Source organism: Phodopus roborovskii, unplaced genomic scaffold (genome assembly GCF_943737965.1).
Source record: "Phodopus roborovskii unplaced genomic scaffold, PHOROB, whole genome shotgun sequence".
Classification (NCBI taxonomy): domain Eukaryota; kingdom Metazoa; phylum Chordata; class Mammalia; order Rodentia; family Cricetidae; genus Phodopus; species Phodopus roborovskii.
In genome coordinates, this window is record NW_026125295.1 from 23,722,528 (window position 1) to 23,744,216 (window position 21,689).

At 44.8% G+C, this 21,689-nt stretch overlaps 1 protein-coding gene across 1 annotated transcript in view; it reads left to right on the forward strand.

Moving 5' to 3' along the window:
• Clstn2 (calsyntenin 2) overlaps nucleotides 1-21,689 on the forward strand; it is a 556,633-nt gene that overhangs the window by 470,042 nt on the left and 64,902 nt on the right. The window contains exons 7-8 of the mRNA XM_051206591.1: nucleotides 2,815-3,063; nucleotides 12,403-12,524. Of these exons, the coding sequence (XP_051062548.1) occupies nucleotides 2,815-3,063; nucleotides 12,403-12,524 (371 nt within the window). The remainder of the gene's footprint in view (nucleotides 1-2,814; nucleotides 3,064-12,402; nucleotides 12,525-21,689) is intronic.

Sequence of the window (21,689 nt, forward strand, 5' to 3'; positions counted from 1 at the left end):
CTGGCAGCCACTCAGTGCCCCGTAGAAAGTTCCTTGGGATACAATAATGTAGAAATATAAATAGATGATGTTCTCTGGGTTCCATCTCTGTCTATAGAACATCTCCATTCTGAATTAAGTTACTCTTTAAGCAGTTTGCTGCCCAAACACCTTTCATGCCTCCCCTACTACTATGTCACACCAGTCCTTGCTCTGTACTTCTGTCCAAATGTTTTTGGAAATTATTTTTCACTCAATTGCTTCACTAGTCTAAATTATGAAGTGCTGTGTGAATTCTACAGAATAGAAAAATTGTTAACTGATAGAGCGATCCTCATATGATAGTTTCCAGCCCTGCCAAGCATCAACCTGGGACCCCTATGTGCCACCCTGGATGCTCCATTGATGGCAGAACAGCACCCCACCCCAAGACACTGTACGTGACTTTTCTGGGGTTCTAAATGATCAGCCTGCATCTCCACAGCCACCTCAGCTTTCAAGAACAAATAGTATGTGCCTGAGTCACTGGTTGTCATCATGCTGCACAAGTCCAGCATCAGATCTAGTGCCATTATCAATAAAAGAGGATGCTGAGATGCGATTCTGTGGGTGATGGGAAAATGAACTTTTCAGTGTGCCACAAATCTGTCATTCCAAAACCGCCCACTGATCCCTCTCTGCTACCACCATGACTGGTGTCCTTTTCACCAATATATATTGAGAATACTGACCAAGGAAGGCAAAATGATAATGTGAGCTTCTTTTTTTCAGGTAAAGCAGTATATGCCACAGGGAGCACTGTAAGGCAAGAATAAGTAGGTAGGATAAGGGGCTAAGGCATGGACAAGAGGCAGGATGGTTATCTGAACACTGGGTGAATTGCCAGCGCCTGCCTGCCAGTCTTCCTTCCTTCCTTCCTTCCTTCCTTCCTTCCTTCCTTCCTTCCTTCCTTCCTTCCTTCCTTCCTTCCTTATTTCTGCTATGTATTGTTGTACTGTGTGTATGCTGTGTTATGTGTATGTATGATGTATATATTCATTAGAGTAGATGTACATACATGAGCACATAGGTGTGTGTGTGTGTGTGTGTGTGTGTGTGTGTGTGTGTGTGTGTGTAAGCCAAAAGTAAGCATTAGGTATCTCTCCTCTGTCACTCTCCTCCTAATTTTTGAGTCAAGATCTCTCACTGAACTGAAGCTTATTGCTTTGGCTAGGATGGCTCTAGTCTATGAGCCTCCAGGTTCTGTATGTCTCTACCCACTCCCTCCTAGTCCTGGGCTTACACACACACACACACACACACACACACACACACACACACACTCACTCACACACTGTGCCTATATTTTTATGTGAGTTGTAGAGATTCTAACTTCATGCTAGTGAGGCATGCCCTTTGCTGATTAAGTCATCTCCCCAGGCTCTACCAAGGAATCCTAAGGGGATGCTGGAAAAGAGAAAGAGCAATTGTAAATAGGTACTAAATACCTACTATGTGTCAGTGCAGTTAACACTCAACAACCTTAGAAAATGCCCGTGAATCAAGCCATCAACTCTGCTCATGCTTCCCACAGAGAATCATGGATGGAGAGCCTGCATCCTCCACCTTCTCAAGGATTGCCTTTCTAGAGGCCCTTTCAGAATGAACTTCTTGTGCTAAACAGAGCATTTGTGCTCAAAAGAATCATATTTTTCCTATGTACTATGTACAGTCTTCTGCTCCATTCCAAAGCCAAAAGGATGTCTGGCTAGAATGAACATTATAAAAACATCTATCAGTTTCCAATGTGGCTCCTTCCTGAGGAGTTTCCACTGTAGGAGTCTTTTCATGGCAGCTGACCTTGAAACCCAAACCCTGGGTGATATGACAGTTGTGCTCTGTAGAAGTCAAAAGGCCACTGTCCCGTCAAACATCAGATAGTGCATACTTCCCACCATCCATCAGCATGTATAGTGGGAGGCAGCTGCTCTCACCTTTGGACCACCAATAAACACAACATTTCAATGACTGCTGAGTGCCCTACCAGGAGACAGCCCCATGAACAGCCCTGGCAAAGCCTGTCTTCCCCATTCTTCATACTTGGAGAAAATATGTAGGAAGTTCCCAACCCCCCCCCCATATTACCTGAGCAACTGAGCCCTTCTTCAGGTCCCAAGGGTTCTCCCAGAAGAACAACCAGCTGTCCTTTCTCCCCAACCTTCCACAGAGCTGGCCTGTGGTAGGTCCTGTATTGCCATGCCTGTTCTAGCCTAGCAAAAATCACAGTAATGATAATGATAAAATTGTAGCTCACACTGAATGAGCACTTATCATATATTAACATATAGCTCCAAGCTTGAATGCATAATCCCATTCAGGCCCTGCATACACCAAGGAAGGGAATATAGTCAAAGAGATTAAGGGACATGTTCCCAGTCACAAAGTGCCAAGTCAAGCTGCCAGGTGTCAAATTCAAGTGCTGAAGTATTGCAGACCTCAGGGCCCCCTTTTTCAAGTGCTGCAGTATTTGGCTTCAACAAATTGTTATAGAAAAACATAGTGTGTACAAAGTGGCTTGCTACCTTCTCTCGAGGTGAGAACTCAGTAGTTGATTGTACCTGCCTGGACATATGTATCGCTTTTCTCTGCAAGTTACCAATGTATGGCCAAGCAGACCAGAAGCAGTTCAGAGGCTGGAATGATACTGGGCTCTTTTCTGAGCCACCCAGGTCAGGAATAGGCACAGACTTCAGTAAGTACACTAAGTGCATTCTAACACGGAAGCACAAATGAAAAGGTAAGAACACCTCCCGCCCCAAGGGAAACCCACTGTGCTTTCATCTCTTCCCCTTGCAGGAGCATCCTCGGGCATCATTGACCTCTTGCCATCCCCTAGTGCGGCTACCAACTGGACTGCAGGACTGCTGGTGGACAGCAGTGAGATGATCTTCAAGTTTGATGGCAGGCAGGGTGCCAAGATCCCTGATGGAATTGTGCCCAAGAACCTGACAGACCAGTTCACCATCACTATGTGGATGAAACATGGTCCCAGCCCCGGTGTCAGAGCTGAGAAGGAAACCATCCTTTGCAACTCGGATAAAACCGGTGAGTCTCCAACCCACTCTGTCCCCATGGCTGGGTAGACGTAACTGAAGGCTGTGCTAAAATAGAAGTGCATTGGGAGCTTGGGGATGTAGTCTGCTCCCTGCTTTTCCAGCTGCCTATTTTCTAGGGTCCTGGTAAAGCAGAGTTAGGAAAGAGTGGAAAAGCTGCAAACAGAGAGAATGCAGAAGTTGAAATCCATGATCTTCAAACTGCGCTCCTCAGAACTCCCATGTCTATGGAAGTACCTTAGGGATACAGGGATACATTGGGTTCAGGTGAGGAGGGAGGCTTCTTTATTCTTTTGACAACAAAGAAACGGTACATTTACTATATCATATAAGTATTTTCCAAAACCCCCTTTTTAAAAAAATGATACTGTCAACTTAAAGCAGTAGTTTGAAAAGGGACAGTGCTAGCTAACAGGTTCTGCATGTATCTCTCATGCTAGGCCTACACAAGGTAGCTCTGGGACCTCACCATGCCCCATCACTTTTAGATGGGTGGCACTGTTATAGAATCATCTTCCTCGTGAGCTATTGCTGACTTAAGTGTGTTAAATATATGTGAAGAGCTCAGAGCAGTGTCGGGCACTTAGAATATATGATTGGTGTCAACTATTCCTTTTCTGAACCTTTACAAGAAAATTTTATGAATGCCTTATTGAGTTTCCCATCTTAAGGATAAGGAAACATTCACTGAGAGAGAGGTCATGTATCTTGTCCCAAGTAGTTACACAGCCAATAAACAGCAGAACTGGAATGTCAGATTAAGTCCACATTCTATTCATGTGCTGCTGTGCCTCTGTGTGCACACGTGCACCACATACACATGCATACACCACATACACATGTACATGCCACATACACATGCACGTGCCACATACACACACATGCCACATACACATGCACGTGCCACATACACACACATGCCACATACACATGCACGTGCCACATACACACACATGCCACATACACACGCACATGCCACATACACACACATGCACCACATACACACACATGCCACATATGTTGTTCTTTTGATGCAACTAATGCCTATAAAACACAAACATGAGACTCAGCGCCCACGTGGAGTTTATTGAGAGAAGGAAGAGAAAGAGGGGGTAGCTGGTGGCCAACCGAAAGCAGGAGAGAGAGAGAGAGAGAGAGAGAGAGAGAGAGAGAGAGAGAGAGAGAGAGAGAGAGAGCAGGGGGAGGGCAGAGAGAGAGAGCAAGAGAGAGCTAGAGAGGGAGCAAGAGAAGGAGGCATGCTTGGAGCTCTTGCTTAAAAACTTGCTTAACTGAGTCCTCTGGAAGCCAGGTAAAGCTTGAGCCACCAGGTAAGGCTGACTAGCAAAGACAACCATGAGCCTCAGCAGGGGTCAGCTGGCTGCTAGTTCCTAACATTCCCACCTCTTGTTGTTATTAAAAAGGTGGTGGGGGTTGGGTGTGGCAGGTTAGGGAATAAGGACGTTGAGTTCTTGAGACTACTTCCTGCTGACTTGGGGCGTAGATAGTCTTTGGGGGATCCGTGAAGACTGGGGTGCTGCCATGTCCTGGTAGCTGGTTGTTTCATCACAGTTCTGACAGTATGGGGCTCTGGCATCTCTTTGAGACCTAGCAAGATGTTAGCAGAGCAGAGGACAGGTTAAGTTTTTGTCTCTTAGGTCTTAGTACTTAATGGGATAAGTGTGAGGTGGGGGAGGGGCTCCCAAGAGGGACCCAGGACAAGGTTAGGAAGTCCCAAGGCCAGGAAAAAGTTGAGTAATAATTATTTGGAGTGAATCTGACCTGTAAATGGATCCAATTCAGCTCCCTGGAACTTAAAAGAATCCTTTGAGTTTGCGAAAACATAAATATTAAGACACACTAGCAGCATACTCATGTTAGAAATGATTTGGCTGAAAGAAGTAACACATACAACTGGCAGATTTTTAGCACAATGAAAAGCACCTTAATTGTAAGGTTATAGTTACAGTTATGATCATATAGTGGCATAGTATGGTGTTTAATACTGTTAAAACTTTATTGATTAAATACTATAAACAGTAGCAACCTTAAAATACCCATTTTTGAAATCTGTTTTGTAACAATTGGAGCCTTGGCTGCTGCTTTAAGCTGACAAAGCTACCAGTCGTCAAAAGCATCAGAGTTCTTGAGAAGGATAAAATTTTACCTGAATGATTAGAGAGTAACAGAGACTTACTAGCTGGCAGAATGGACAGCCATCCCAGGTCCTCCACAGTTGTTGAAGTCAGAGGCTTTAAGGACGTCTGCCTTCTGCTGATGGCACGAGACCTGTGGATTAGGAGCTTTTGGAAGACTTACCTACCGTTGGCCCAAGCAATGTGGAGAAAGTCGATTCCACTGCCCTCTTTTCCATGGTCCTTAGAGCCTTTTGCAGCAGTTGAGATGAAAGGCAGGATTGCTCAGTGGCTAGCGTTGCCACTTTTGTGGGTGATGCTTCTTCAGTGTCCATCAGTCTTCTTGGAGGAAATGGGTGGTGCCAGCAGCTGGCCTGTCTCTCTGTTATAAAAGCTTTTTAATGAAACATTTTAAATGCCATATTCTCTAGATCTTTGAGCATTTGAGGGCTGTCTGACTGTTTAGCATACCTTAGTATACAAAATATGTCTTTAGTTATTTGCCTTAAGCACATAGGTGGCTAGGTAAGGCTTTATCCCTGTAATTAATTAATCTGTTTGGAAAACTGGATCCAAGCTGAGAGGCTGTAGAGGGATGTTTTACTCAGACCCTGCAGCCTGACTGTAACTAGTTTGAACTTAGTAGGTTAGACTTATACCTGTAGAGGACAAAGAGGTAGAGAAAAACTCCCTTTGAGTTTTATAAACAGCTTACAGGAAAGACTGGGTAGCATAAATATTTTGTTAGTTTGAAATAGACATTTATAACCTTAAATGTTTACCACCATTAAAAGGCACATAACAATTTAGAAATATTTGAGACTTAGTACAGTTGTATTTAAGTTGTATGAAGTTAGCTTACATTTACATAAAGTTAAATTTAAATCAAATGTACAGATATATTAAACAGGACTGGGTAAAAATGAGATGGACCAGAGTGTGAAGCTATATGCAACATAGTGAAAAAGAAATTAGAGACAAAGAATAAAAGGCAAAAGGTAAATGAATTACAGGTTCTGCTGGTGGCAGAAGCTGGCTAGACTGCCTCTGCCTAGGTGGCTGGTGTAGCAGAGGGAAGAACCATGGGGGGTGAGGCTAGGCCAGGTGGTCAGGACGGTGGCTGCCATGAACATATCCCCAACAGCTGGCAGAAATCATAAAGTTTTGAGATGTAATTTTGTTGGCTTTTTTCTCTCCACGAGTGAGGCAGAAGGAGTTGTGAAACTAACAGGAAACCGGAATCCAAGGGGTTCTACATCCAAAAAGACCACTGTAGGCCTGAGCAATATATGTACCAGTCTAAGGGCAGTGCTAGGGTATAAAACCCGAGAAACCCCTCGTGGGTCTGAGAAACGAATGCACCAGTCAGCATGAGTGGTGCTAGGGCACAAAATCCAAAAACCTCATTCGTGGGAAGAATGAAAAACTTGAGCAGATGCTGCCTCAGCCCAGCCCACTGCCCTGAGACAGGCTGCAGCTGCTGTGGGCAGGAGAGTTTTAGCGTGGTGGGAAGAGAACAGAAACAAGTTTAGGGGGAGATAGTTTAGCAGAGAGGTAGAAAAACTCCTTCCATCTACCTGTTCACTGGTAGTAATTTGAAAGATCCTGTAAGATATCAGGATCTAGAGAGCTGTTATGCGGCCAATTTGAATTCATGCCACATACACACACATGCGCCACATACACATGCACACGCCACACACACTCACACACGCACATGCCGGATACACACTCACATGCTGCATATACACTCACATACCTGTCTTGAGAGCTTTTGCCAAACTTACCACTCTGCCTTTATTATGATTCCTGTCTCCCATTTCAAATGTAACTTTTGTTAAAATCCTCAAGTATTTTGTGTATTTATTTATATAAATACTTCATGTTTATAACTGTAAGGCAGTGCAGAGGGTAACTGACAGAACAGTACATGCTGTCAGACAGCCCAGATCCCCAGCTCAACTAGTTGTTATTAAGTTCAGTTTCCCCATATGCCAAGTGGGGGAAATAAGTATGAAAAAAATATAAAATCATTTAAATCAGATGCAGAAGCAGGGGACCATTAGTTTATGTGGTATCACTGGCACCATCATTACTGTTTCTGGGGTTATTCCATTTCACGCAACGACAAGGACCTCCACGTTTTCCATCCCAGGTGACCCTGTGGTCTATGCTATTGTGTTTCTTCTAGACAGATACATCAGTCCAGTCTATGTAGGAAAAGTCAGCACCAGCAATAGATTTTCTCTGAGACCTTCATGCAGGATGGATGTCATTGCCTGCGTAAGGTGACACTGATCTTGGGGCTGGCCTTGGTGATTTGGTCCTAGTAACACCTGGTGGCTGCTCTGGAAATAATGGCTCTGGGGTCAGAGTCACACTGAGGCCACATCTTAGGATGGTGCAGATGTGAGGAAACCAATCAAGACTTAGCAGCCATGGATATGATTCTTTCTTGAATGTGTGTTGAGCACTCCAGGAAACACAGAAGCCTATGCAAGAGCAAGTGTAACAGGAGAATTAGCATAATGGGCCAGGACAGCACCACTAACTGTCTAGAGCAGTCTATGTGTGTCTAGGATCTCTTACTGTACATATTAGAGCCAGACTCTTACAAATGAGGCACCACAGGCTCTTGTTAGAATAAACCAGCAAGTCATTATAAAAAGTGTGGGTGTCAGGGCCCCACCTAGGTCCATGAGTCAACACATCAGGGGAACTCTACTGGGCTGCTGTGGTTACAGTCTATAATGATGCCTCCTTATTACAGTGGCTCACCAGCAGGAGGCTCAGCACCTCAGTTCTGCAAGGGCTGTGTCTCAACTCTGCCATTGCAGAAAGTGACACCATACAGCTAGCACAGAGGGCTGGAGAGATGGTCTCAGGGGTAAAGGCACTTGCCTCCAAGTCTGACAACCCGGAGTTTGATGCCTGCAACACACAACTTGGAAAGAGAGAACCAATTCTTTCAAATTGTGTCCTGACCTGAGTACAAGTTGTACTCATTTATATATACACATATGCACACACACACACACACACACACACACACACACACACACACACACACACCATAAACACAAGTCTAAAAGAAAGGTTGTTACAGAGAAGGTGGAAAGGTTTCAGTATAACTTAGCTACAAAATATTGAGATTTAATCAAGGCCTGATTAGGACTTTTATTTTCTATCAGAAAGTTTTTCCAGTGGAAAGGCGATACACATTGCAGCAGAAATGGAGAAAGCACAGGAAAGAATCAAAATATACAAACCACCTAAAAATCCAAACACTTAGAAGCAATATTATCTGATAACATTCTATTTCCTTAAAGTGTTACTTTTATCTCTATGAATAAGTAGAATGTTCTTCCCATTTCAATTTATTTTCATAGTACATGTGGGATTATTGTTTCATATATGATACCCAGGTCGTATCTCCATGTAGTAAAGTATTCTTTAGGAGGCGTGTATGTGACAAAAATCTCATGTTTCCCACAGTGGCCTTGAACTTTTGAGCCTCCTGTGTCTACATCCCAATTGCTAGGAGTGCAGGCATGCACCACCGTGCCTGACAGATAAAATAGTCTTTAAAATCTAAACTGCATGCCAGTTTAAAACTCTGCCTTGTGGATTTATCATACTTTATTTAATGACTTCTTTTGTCAGCCTCTTAGAGTGTCTCTTTTTAAAGGCAAATAAAACAGTGCTGTAGTGAGCATTCTAGAAGATAACTTTCACACATGTCTGATTGTTTCCTGACTGGAAGCTGGATTGCTAAGTCAAAGAATATAAATATAGAGAAAATTATGAAATTGGCCTTTGTGAACATCATATTGCTCTCTGTTTAGTGAACTAAACAAAACTTACTAATGCTGATCCCTTATAAAGTCATCTATAAATAGTTGGGTAACAGGATTGGTTAGTCAGCAAAGGCTAACTGTATGGAAAGAAGAGAGAGGGGAAGGAAAGCCACCTTTGCCATTTCTACCAATAGAGCTCTCAGCAGCCACCACTCCCCTCTCATGGTTTCCCTCATTCATCTGCCCAGTGGTGGGTATGGAGGGCAAATCTCTGCTTGGTTCAGGTAGTCTGAGACAAGAATCCTTGCATTGTTTTCTCTGGCTACGCTTAGCATCAAAGAGGAAGAATAGTGTTGAGTGTAAGAGGGTTTTATTGACATAGACAGCAGGCTGTATGTTTTGCCTCTGATCATTACCTTCTGCTTTCCAGAACTTGGTCACCGGGCCCTCAGGCAGACATAGAGAGGCTGTGGAATGTAATTAACCATAGAGCGGATTGCAAAGGAATCAGGGTTAGGTGCACACATAGCAGTCTGACACAAGGGATGTTTGGGCCTTTGCTGGCCTTTGTCTCCGCATTCATTTATGTGAGTGATGCTTTTGCCTGTTACCGCTCATTACCTGCCCCCCAACTAGCTCCTACCTGGTCTCTCATAAGGCCTTCATACCCACACATCTGCCACTGCAGCTGGGATCTCTTCCTGCTGGGGTGACATCACCCTGCTCACCTTGAGTTCAGCTGGAAACAGTGAAAATGTGACTATCCACAGTGCTTGGCATTTCCTGCTGGGAATCCTAAGACACAGGGGCCAACCTGACCTACACTGGCACAGTGTCAGCCCAGTAAGGAGTACTACAGTGGCCCTCCATCCTTTGGGAACACAAGGGTGTGCCTACAGCCCTGGAGTGACTAGAAAACTGCTCAAAAAGATTGCAACTGTAAGAAGTGGGAACCTCCCCACCCTCTGCTGCCTGTTGGCCGACTGGGAGATGTTCCCTAGCCTGTGTGTTGATCCAGGAGTCTGCAGACGTGAGGCAGAAGGAAGGAGAAAGATACTGAAGATACTGAAAGATGCTCTAGCAGAGGAGATCTGTTTTTCCTATCTTCCTGGTCCACTTCTTTGATTCCAAATAAAGCTAACCTTACTTCCCTCCTTTTCCTAATTGTTCTTAACAAGAACACAGAAAATCAGTTATACATTCATGAAGGGACAAGAAGTGTTTAGTAGACTACCCATAACCAAGCCAGAGGGGTTTTGCCAACCCAGAGGCTGAGTGATTCACTCCCCCAATCACTGAGCACATGTAGCAACTACCCATCCTCCCTCCTGCCAATTTTGGGTTGGGTTCTAGAGAATACTGATGCTTGGGTAGAAACAGCATCTGACATGGATGTCTGCGCTGCTGTAGTCCCAAAGCGCAGCAATGGCCTTTGTAATAACCAGCAGCCACTGAGCATCTGTTCCAAGCAGATGGTTTACATACATTTCCTCATTGTGGCAATTAAGATGCTGTCTTTGCAGAGTTCAGATCAAATGCTATCAGATAACTTTAAAATCAAATCAATGCAGAATATGTAGAATTCCTGTGCCTGAAAACCCCAGATCTTTGATGGCTTCATAGCATCTTATAGGTAAAGTGTGATCAAGGTCCAAGTCCCTCTTCTCTGCGTTTTCTCAGATCCTTATCTGCTACACGTGTACCAGTTTCAGGTTAGCAGATGAGGCTGCAGCTCCTACAGACCTCTGGTTTTATAATGAACTTCTCTCAAGGAAAGAAGGTATCCCTCAAGTTCACATTCCTCTGTCAACTCTCCCAAAACTGCTTAGGAAAGAACTAACCACTGGCCTGGACCAAGTCCTCCCTGTCAATTCTCAGCTGAGGCCATGTGGCCAGGAGAATGGCCCTCTCTGTTGACCTTGGACAGGCATCTTGAACCAGTTCCTGTGTTGGCTCATCTCTAGAAATGAGGCCAGTATTGACTTCATAGCAAGGTTTATACAGGATATACAGGAAGCTAGTCCACTGTCCCTACCCTAATTCAGATAAGGAAACACCAAGAAGCTAGATGACTCTTATTATCATCAAAGATACAGTTCCACCTAAGTCTTTTTTTTTTAAGGTTTTATTTTATGTGCATTGGTGTTTTGTCCACATTCATGTCTGTGTGGGGGTGTTGGATCCCTGGAACTATAATTACGGGTAGTTGTGAGCTGCCATGAGGGTGCTGGGAGTTGAACATGGGTCCTCTAGAAGACCAGCCAGTGCTGAGCCATCTCTCCAATCCTCCACTGAAGAGTCTAAATGTAAGGCTATGTTCATCTCCATACATGACCCATGTACTCATTTACCCACTTAGAGTACACATGCACCCTAGTTAGTTTCCCTGCGTTCTACAGCCAAATGCTGGGAAAACCCACAGAAACAGCTGACCTGAGCAAGTGGAGAACCAACATAGGACTGAACAAGGCCGTCTGAACATGGGTGTCACTAGGAGAATTGGGCAGTCTATGGGGCCTCTGGCAGTGGAACCAGGATGTATCCCTGGTGCATAAATAGACTTTGGGAATCCATTTCCCATGGAGGGATACTCCTTTAGCCTAGAGACAAGGGGAAGGGCCTGGGCCCTACCCCAAATGACTTGATAAATGTTGATGATTCCTCATTGAAGGCCTCACCCTCTCTGGGAAGGGGATGGGGGATGGGATGGGGGATGCGGTGGGAGGCTTGGGAGGATGGGAGGGAGAGAGAACTGGGATTGATATGTACAATACGATTGTTTCTAATTTAAATATACTAAAAAAGAAAAAGAAAAAAGAAGAAGAATATGATCTCTCCATGTTGGTACAGAACAGTTCCTCTACTGCCAGTTGGTAGTATCTTATGGCTCTAAGTGTCGTGGCTAAAACCATGAGAAAAGATTTCCTAAGCAGTAAGGAAGTCTTTATATCAGTGGAAGAAAAGTTCCATTGATTGATTGTTGTGCCTGGGGAGGGGGGATTATTCATCGCTTTGAAGAGCCACAGAGTTATATCTAATGCTGGAAAATCAATTTGTCTCCTCCTAGCAGCTAAAAGCAAGGCAGGCACTCTTAGCATAGATTAGGGAGACAAAAGAGATGTGTTCTGCGGTCACTGTGTCAAGACTGACAAAGCAAAGCAAATCCCAGAACTCCAGGAGAAACCAGCCATGCTGGAGGAGCCCAGAGAAGATGATGTGATTGTCAGGGAGCCCCTGTAAGTACACACCACAAGCTTGCCAAGATGACCTCCCTTCGCTGAGATCTGATGGAGTAGGAGTTGGGCCAGGGTTTAAAGGCAAGAGAGCTTCTCAGAAGAAGGTCTTCTGTGGGGTCCGCCCAGTGCTTATTCTCTCATGCCTTCCCCCATTTCTGCCTTCCAGAAATGAACCGGCATCACTATGCCCTCTACGTGCACAACTGCCGCCTCGTCTTCCTCCTGAGGAAGGACTTCGACCAGGCAGATACCTTTCGCCCTGCAGAGTTTCACTGGAAGCTGGACCAGGTGAGGTTCTCAGGGGCATGCCTTCTCCCCTCCCCTCTGCGGGGGCCATCTGTTTGCTCTCAGGGTGGTGGCACCATGTCTCCTTGGTTTCTTGGTTTTGAGTAAGCCAGTTCAGGAAGGCACACAGAATCTTACGTCAGGGTGGAAACTGTCCCCGGAAAGCCAGTAGGAGGGAAAAGGGCCACGTGTGCCAGCCGAGTCCCCACAGGGTCAGAGGACCTTTGCTCCTGTTCCCCTGTATCTGTCCCACTGACCTTTGCTGTGCTACTGGGAAGGTGTTTGCCCTGACCCCAGGCCCAGCTGACGATCTCTGTTGATATGTCTTTGTGTCAATGAGCCTCACATCTTGCCTTGGATGCTTTCCTTCCTCCTTTGCGGGACAGTATGACTTGGTTTTGGCAACAGGTGATTGATAGCAGGGATCTGAAGACTTTGAAGAAAGCAATGATATGGGGCATTGTGAACAGTATCTGCTTTTTGCTGCAGTGGAAAATCTGACTCATTGGAGCATTATGGCGTGATCATAGGGCCTGCTACATCACACTTCTCCACAACAAGTCATGTGCCTGGGTTGAATAAACAGCTCTGAAGTGTGTGTTCCTGAGGGCTGTACACTGCTGAGACTCAGAGTACTCATTTCAGGGGGAGGGTGCTTCACAGTGAGGAAGCAAGATTGGTGTGGCCTTCACCCAGAGGTGAAAGTGGTCAGGGTTTTAGTGTTTAAAAACAGTATTAAATCTGCAAAAGGGAAAATGCTAAAAGGCAGGGCTTAGATGTCAGTTAATGTAGTCCCCGGTGTCTCAGGCCTCAACCTCTTATTTTGTTTTTATTCTACTCTGACTTCATCCGAAGCCGTGTGTGCTGTGACCTACAGAGCTATTTTCTCTGGTCTCTTCCCGCTGTGTGTATTGTTACCTCACCCTTTCTGGGACCGAGTGTTTCATAGTCCTGTGTTTTCCATCTCCTTATTACTCTGCCTCTTCCCGTCTTCTCCTAACCACCTCCCCCGGCTCCCAGTAGGACTGACCTCAGCAAGAACTTATCCATACTGAGATGTGGTTGACCGCTGCCCCTCCATCATGTATGCTCTGTGGGACCCAGATTCCTCAGCCCTAGGAATTTCCTCTAATGGGACCTCTGTAATGTGAGAAAAGCAAGGACCGTGCTGGGAGCCAGTGGCAACTGTCTAGCCTGATCACAGAAAATGCTACCCAGCCGGACCCTGGGAGATTGAAAAGGCAGCATGTGTGTTCATCTGCACTTTTCTCTTTGTGTTAGGAATTCTGGGGCTGGGAGGAATGGTAAAATCTTGACATTGTTTATATGATTTCTCAGCAACCTCCTAGCTATGCCCTGACGTGCCAGATGGCTTTTATGGGATGTTTTAAAATATATAATACAAATTGAAGTGAATTAAAATAAATTCCATATTGTGAGGGGTTCTTTAATAAGAACATTGCCATACTGGTGAAGATAATTATAGATACCCTGAGGCATTTTCTGAGATGGGATTGAGAAACGTGGATGCAGGCAAATGAAGTTTCAGGGTTGGAAATTAAAAATAGACAAAGAAGGAACCCTGGTTGTATAGATAAATATATAGTGAATGTAGCAATTCTGAAAGCCAGACATTTAAGGAGGGCTGAGTCACTGAGCACTTTCCAAATCTAAATTACCTATTACCTGGGTCCCATGGATGTTCCTTTTTATTTTTTTTTTCTTTTTTGCCTGCTCTGTCCTGGGCAGGCTGTTTAGTGAGACCATACCCAGTTCTGCTGCAGGCTTTCCACAGGGACATCCAGGCAGTGACTTACCCAGGACTGGCAGAAAGCCATGGCCAGCACCTGTCCTTTCTTTCAGGCTATTCCTGTGGTGAGCATGCTGATTTAAAATGTAAAATCGATTAATTCATAGATAAGAATTACACCTACTATGCAAAATATTTGTAGCCATCATGGAACCCTATAAACTTGGCTCAAGTTCTGTCTTTGTCTACATCTAAGTCTGCTCAGGCCACCTTAACCAAGTACCTCGGGCTATGTGGCTTAAGGGAGGGAAGTTTACTTTCACGTGGTCAAGAAGGTTGGGAAATGCAAGGTCAGGGTGCCTACTGATACATGCCTTAATGAGAGCTGTTTTCCTGCATGCAGAGGGCACCCTTCCCCTGCTTGCTCCCAGTCCCAGAGGGACAAGGATGGCACTATCTTATCTGCTCCTCTCAAAAGGAACCAGCCTGCTCATGCAGTCCCAACTCTCACTCCCTCATTTTGCAGCACAAGTTCCAATATATCTTAATAATAAAAACCCAGAGAGAAGTAAAGGAACCAGCCACAAGAGAGACCTCTTACCTCTAATGATTCCTCAGACCAAAGGGGTGATCCTGTCCCGACAAATCCTCAGACTGAATTCCATGAGCTCCTGTCCCTTCCCGCCTTATATTCCTCTCTCTCTTCCCAGCCATCTCACTCCTGTCTCCACCTCCCTAGTGCTTGGAGTAAAGGTGTGTGACTCCCAAGCACTGGGATTAAAGGTCTGAGCCACCACTGCCTAGGTCTGTTTCTCTTTTCAGACCAGATCGATCTCATGTAGTCCAGGGTGGCCTTGAACTCAGAGATCCTCCTGCCTCTGCCTCCTGAGTGCTGGGGTTAAAGGTGTGCACCACCACTGCCTGGCATCTATTGCTAACTAGTGTGACTAGCTCTGCACTCTGAACTTCAGGCAAGCTTTAGTGGTTAGATCACAAACAACGTATCACCACATATTTCGTATTGGTTGCCTGCCCTATTTCAGACGGTGAGTTTGGGAAGCACAGAATTCGGTGTAGCATTTCTGTACTATAGAAATGAATCTTCCAAAAGTTGAAGGAGTCCTTAATATCAGCTCATGAGGAAGGTTGTCGGGTAAAGGAAGGAAGCTGTAGTGCAGAGGGCACAGAACTCTTAACAGTACCCATGCTGGCAACCTAGTGGTGTATACAAGCCATCCTGTAGAACCACCTTTCTCCTTGCTCAGCTCCCTGTGATCTCAGAATCCTACCTAAAGTTTCTTGCATGTAAACTACTTGATGCCCAGGACATACCAGGAACCACTCAGGCATATCTGGAGGGCCATCTGTCCCCTCGAGCATCTGACTCCTTGTGACTCTTTTTGCATTGCCATCACAGCAGTTAACCCTTCTGCCTGCTCCCTTGGTGCTGAGCTCCTGGGGGCAGGGTGCTGTCTTACTCATCCTCAGTTTTACAGTGTACAGTGTAGCCCTAAGCTCCTCATTGGTGCCTAGTAAATGTCGGCGAAACAGTGAAAGGATGTGGAGGGGGCGGGGAGAAAAAGAAGGATGGAGAGAAGAAAAACCCAGATCTTTTTAAACACTTCTGGTGATGAATTGAACATTTGATTCGTTTCACTGAGCTATTTTCTATTCCTTTCCGGTTCTTAAACAGTATCCATCTTGTATCCTGTTAGCTTATTTCAAAGATTCAGTTGGATTAACCAGCAGTGAGTCTATAGCTGCCCTTTGCCAAGAAGAATTAACACTGGTCTAATATGTTGTGTGCAACTAAACTCCTGGCCTACCTTGGAAATTCTCAAAGCCTCTTATGGTTCTAATGCCTGCTGGGGCTTTTTAGTTTCTGTTCTAAGTAGCTTATTCTATGAGTTAGAATCTGTGCTTCATTCCCAAGGTCAGTAGAACTGTCTAGAAATTTCCATGATCATGGGTCAAAAAGACGGTCTCAGTCAGGTCAGAGAGCAGGGCACCTGCTGGGGACAAGAGGCAGGGCTGCCTGATGTGGGCCTGTTGTGAGTAAGAGGCTAAGGATGCATCTGGAAGGAACATCGAAATGAAAGGTCCACGTGCAGAGCCAGGCATTTATGACAGACAGTGAACCAGTGAACAGGACCCAAGTGTTAGAATTCAGAAATGGTGGAGCAGGGATTAAGTTCAAGTAGATTTCTTTGTGTCATGTCACTCCCAGAAGAGCAGGCCACAATCAAAGTATCCAATACATTATTCAATACAAGTCCATGGATGTTATGGGTCGGCAAACTTGGAAAGTCTGATATGACATATACCACATAATATTCAAGCAAAAATGCAACTTTGGCTAGACCAATACATGGGGCCAGTAGCATGGACTAATTTCCCCTGCGCCTACCTCCGCAACCATGCCAGGACCCAACTCCAAATAGGTGTGTTTGGACAACTGACTCCCCATTGGCACTGAAGCTAGGGTATGATGTACAGAATGTTTCCTACATAGCTCTGCACGGATGGTCATGAGTGAAGCATTCACCCCTACCACAGAGGTGCTTCCAACCCTCTTCCCAACACCCATGTCTATAAATCTAACCAGGCAGCCCCAGGAAATGCCCTAGAATCCAGACCATCTCACTAAAGTGATGCTAACAGCAAGGGAATGCCATTTTAATAGGATTTTTACTCAAGATCTACTAATGCAAATCCCTCGAGCTGGGCAGTCAGTCATGTGCAAACTCAGACAAGAACTCCCAGCACACCCAGGGAAGGTTTACCAATCCACAGGCCCTCTTGGCTTTAATATTATTTGGATATGGTTGATTCCATGTTATGAATTATGATAGTCTTCCTGTTGGTTTGTATTAGAATGGTGATCACTGGTACTCCTCATTGGAGTGGCACTGAGTGACAGCCTCAGTGAAACAGAGAGAGCACAGGTGTCCTGATTCTTATGAGGAAAACAATGTGTCTGTGAACAACGTGGAGCCCATGAGAGGCAGAAATTGGTCTCATTTGCTTAGGTATCATCTTGCCTGAGCACCAGGGACAGAGACGAGGAGGGTATAACTTACTCTGTGAAAGCTCACTGATCTGCAGGTTTGTAGCCAGTGAGTATTCCCTGGTAGCATTCTCCTGTGGGAGTCCGAGGCTCTAAAAGCAGTGGGAATCCCAGACTTTCTCTCAGTGGGCTACTGAGAGAAACAGCAAGGCTTAGACGGGCCCATTCTGGTGAAGCTAGATGTCTGGCTCGGTGAATTACAGATTCATCTCTAGGCCATACAAAATCTAGGCCTGGTACTGTACAACTGAAAATCAGGTTTTCATGGAAACCATCCTAATTTTTAACATTATTTTTGTAATACTAGATTATATTATATGTATTATATTATATTAATACATTTTTAAATGTATATCATCAAACCAAACCAAATATTCTGCTGTGTACCTTCATCTTCTGGCCACTAGGTAGAGTTTGTTGAATGAATAAAGGTAATTTAGATATTTTTCCAAAAAAATATCTTTGTGAAGTCTGGATCTTCATACATGAAGCTTATTATGTCCTTCTAAAAAAATTCTGTGTTTGGGTGTGAATTCGCGTACATGCATACCCTGACACACAAGATAAAGCCCCTCTGCTATGCTAGGTGTCTCTCAAGCTTCCAGAGTTTCTTCTGTCTTCCATCAGGCCATAGGAGTGCTTGGATTTCAGACTTTCTCTACAATGTCTGGCTTTACATGGGTTCTAGGGATCCAAACCCAGATCCTCATGCTTGAATGACAGGTGTGTTAATGCAGTGCAACATCTCCTCAGCCACTAATTGTGCCTTTCTTAATGCTTCTCATTCTCCCAGCTCTATGGCTCACCTCCCTGGAGAGGGAATTAGGCCTGGCAACCAACACTCCCAGGCCCCATTGAGAGGGGAGGGGTATGAGTACATGGCTCCCTTCATCCTGGCTGCTAGTGTTGACAATGACCTTTATCTTCCTGCATAAAGGAGACAGTCAGTCAGAGGCCTGGATTTTCCTACAACCAAGATTTACACACATTTGTCATGAGCCACAGCTGTTGCCTATCAAGTCCATTGTTCTTACATGGAATGTGAAAGTTCCTAGAAAAAGATTTAAAAAAAAAATCACATCATTTTTTCCTGGAGATGGTGTGTTAGAATGATGCAAAGCCAGTTAGTTTCCTTGCATTTGCCCATTCAGCCACACTGGGAGTCAAATGGGTTAGTTCAATCATTATTATAGCCAGTGCCAGGGAGTTAATTAGAGAATGGTCAGTCCAGTCCAGACCAGTCATCTTAATGAGTAAAATAATTGGGCATTGTCAGCACTTTAATTCTGCTATTAAAGACTCAGTCCTGGACACATTGGCATTGTTTCTTCTAAAGTGATAGCACTGCCCTGTTCTGCATCCTCACCTATAAGTTGTCTTCAGTGATGCCTGCCTCCCTTTGGGATCATGTGTCCCAAACAGACAAGGAAGGCTGAATGGAACCTCTGTTTTCTCATGAAGGTAGAATCCAAAACAGGTTTTTGTTTTGTTTTAAAAAGAACAATTTTCGTGATTATTTTGAGTCAATAATGTGTACCCAAAGGGTCCCAAATACAAATTCTCTCAATATCATGTACAAAGAGACCCTGGATATTTTACTTCTCTATAAGTAAGTCACCATGTAGTTGCTGGGAATTGAACTCAGGACCTCTGGAAGATCAGCCAGTTTTCTTAACTGGTGAGCCATCTCTCTAGCCCTTACTTCTCTATAAGTAGACATACTACAAAACCCCTGGTCTTCTTGGAACCCACCCCTCCCCAGCCTCTTTCCATCTCCAACATATCTCCTAGTTCTTGGAGGAGAAGTAGCTACATGACTTCATGGTGCTGGCAGAGAATGGTCCTCAGATCTTCAAGACACACTCATTCCTCTCAGGTCAGCAATGCAGGTACTCAGTGATCTACCTTTGAAAAAGCAGTAAGAGGTGTGCTTACTCCGTTTGTTCTGTATTCTTTGAGAGATGGTGGCATGCAACTCATTGCTGAGCTGAGTTGACTTCATCTTAAATTTGCCTAGCCACAACCTTTCGTTATGCCATCAGTCCTCCATGTCATGCCTCCTTACTTGAGTACCCGAGGCAGCCACCTGTGGCAGACACAAGAATGCCCCCCAAGGACATTCATCTTAGGACCCATGTCGGTGTATCCCCCTTACATGACAAGAAGGGGTGGTTGCATCCATGAGCAGTTAAAGATCTTGAGATGGAAAAGCTTTTCTGGGATTATATTTATGAGACTAGTGTTATGACAAGAGTCTAAATGAGAATATGAATGTAAATGATGGAAGGAGATGTCCAATTTGATGCACTAGAGTGTGGGGGTCCATGAGCCAAGGAATCTGGCAACCTTTACAAAGTGGAAAACTTTCTCTCCTAGAGCCCCCCAGAAGGGATGTGACCACGCTGATGCCATGATTTTAGTCTACTGAAACTTATTTCATCCTCTGACCTCCAAAACTCTAAGATCATAAATCTATGCTGTTTTAAGCCACAAAGTTAGAGGTGATTTGTTATAGCAGCAAAAGGAAACTAATACATCACTGTGAACCTTGGGGAGGTCTTGGAAACATAAATCAAGCTATGTCCCATCTCCTTGCATCTTACCGAGGTGACCCTGAGCCATGTTTTCAGAAGAGGCCTATATACTGCTCTGCATATAGTGTAGACAGATGCCTCAGCCACAGGTTTCCTGAGCCCCTCTTCTTCAAGAAAGGCCCTAGGACACAGGGAGAAGAAAGCTAGCCTCCAGATGAGTCTGTACAGGGGGCAGATGTGAGGCTCTCCTTCCTCTCTGAGAAGTATTATAATTAAGCCTAAGGGGATGACAAGGAGAAAAAGGAAAGAAGACCCTGCCTTCATTGGAAGAAAGACTGCAAGCTGTGTTTGAGTCTGGAAATCCTCTTTCTCTTCACAGAGCTTTCCCCCCAGCTTAAAGTTGATCGCACCAATATGAATGTATGCTGTGATGATTTGAATCTGAAACTGTCCCCAAAGGCTCACAAGTGAAAGGCTTGGTTTCTAGCTTATGAGCCTCTTGAGACTCAGTTGCCTTGTGAGGGCTCTACTCTTATCAGTGGAGTATAATCCACTGAACTCGTGTCCCAGTGGACTGTTAGAGGGTGGGGCTTAGATGGAAGAAGTAAGTCATTAGGAGTAGCCTCTGAAGAGTATATCTTGTGCCTAGACCCTTTTTCCTGTCCCTTTGCTTCCTGGCCACCATAAAGTGAATAACTTTCTCCACCCATAAACTGCCACCACTGTCCTGTTCTGTCTTTCTTCAGGCCCAAAGCAATAGACCCAACCTGCTTTAAACTGAAACCTTGGAGCCCATGAACTCAAATAAATATTTTCCACTTAAGTTGTTTTTATGTTTGTTTGTTTGGTCGGTTGGTTTGGTTTTTGTTTTGTTTTGTTTGATATCTTTTAAAACAACAAAACGAAATACCAGCTCACACAAATTCTCTGGATACACTGGCGATTCCCCGAAGTATGGAAACTCACAACACCACTGCCTTTAAATCTCTTGTCCCAGGGCTTCCTCCATGCTGATACCAGCCTACTCAGCTACAGCCTAGGAAGGCAGGCAGTGTTACTGTCCTGAGATCCCTTTTGTCCCCAAGCAAAGAAAGACCACTCTGCCCCTAGGTAGGAAGTAATTATAAAGTGCCTATACTTCCTCAGAGGACTCATAGGAAGAAATACCAAAGTCTACAACAATGACATCAGCAATGTTCATTTAACTGAATCCCCTCCTTTTCTGACTCAGTCTCTTCACTGGATCCTTCATGTAACCCAGAGTCATTGTTCTGGGTTACAAGAGGTGCCTCATGGCACAAGTGAAGTGTGGGGTCACGGGGAGCCAGTTAGCCAGAATAGACTTCTGTGGTTATGAAAAGGCTTCTGTGGAGAGGAGATACCAGACTAAAGGAAGACATCAACAAAAGACCAGAGTGGAGATCAAACGGAAGGCGTCAGTGAAGTTGATTGGCAGCACTAGATACTATAGCATCCATATAACTGACCCAAGGAAAAGCCCAGCACTTGGTAATCTTATCAGTGTCTTCTGGGGACACCATCTCATCTCTGAGTCTCTACTGACTGGGCAGCTCCACCTGAGCCATTTACTTGAAGACACGGTTTTAACCAGCTTTCCCCAATTTCTCTCATCACTCAAAAGGTTTTCTTTCATTTTCTTCAGAGGATCCCATGCAAAAGCATGGACCAGGCTGCAGAGCCTAGAGTCCAGAGCAGCAAGGCTGCCTTCATCCCTGTTGCAGTCCCATTTCTCTCCACCTGGAGAGGTCTAGAGCTGGACAGTTGTCTTCCTTTACTGTTCCAAGTTGCTAACTGAT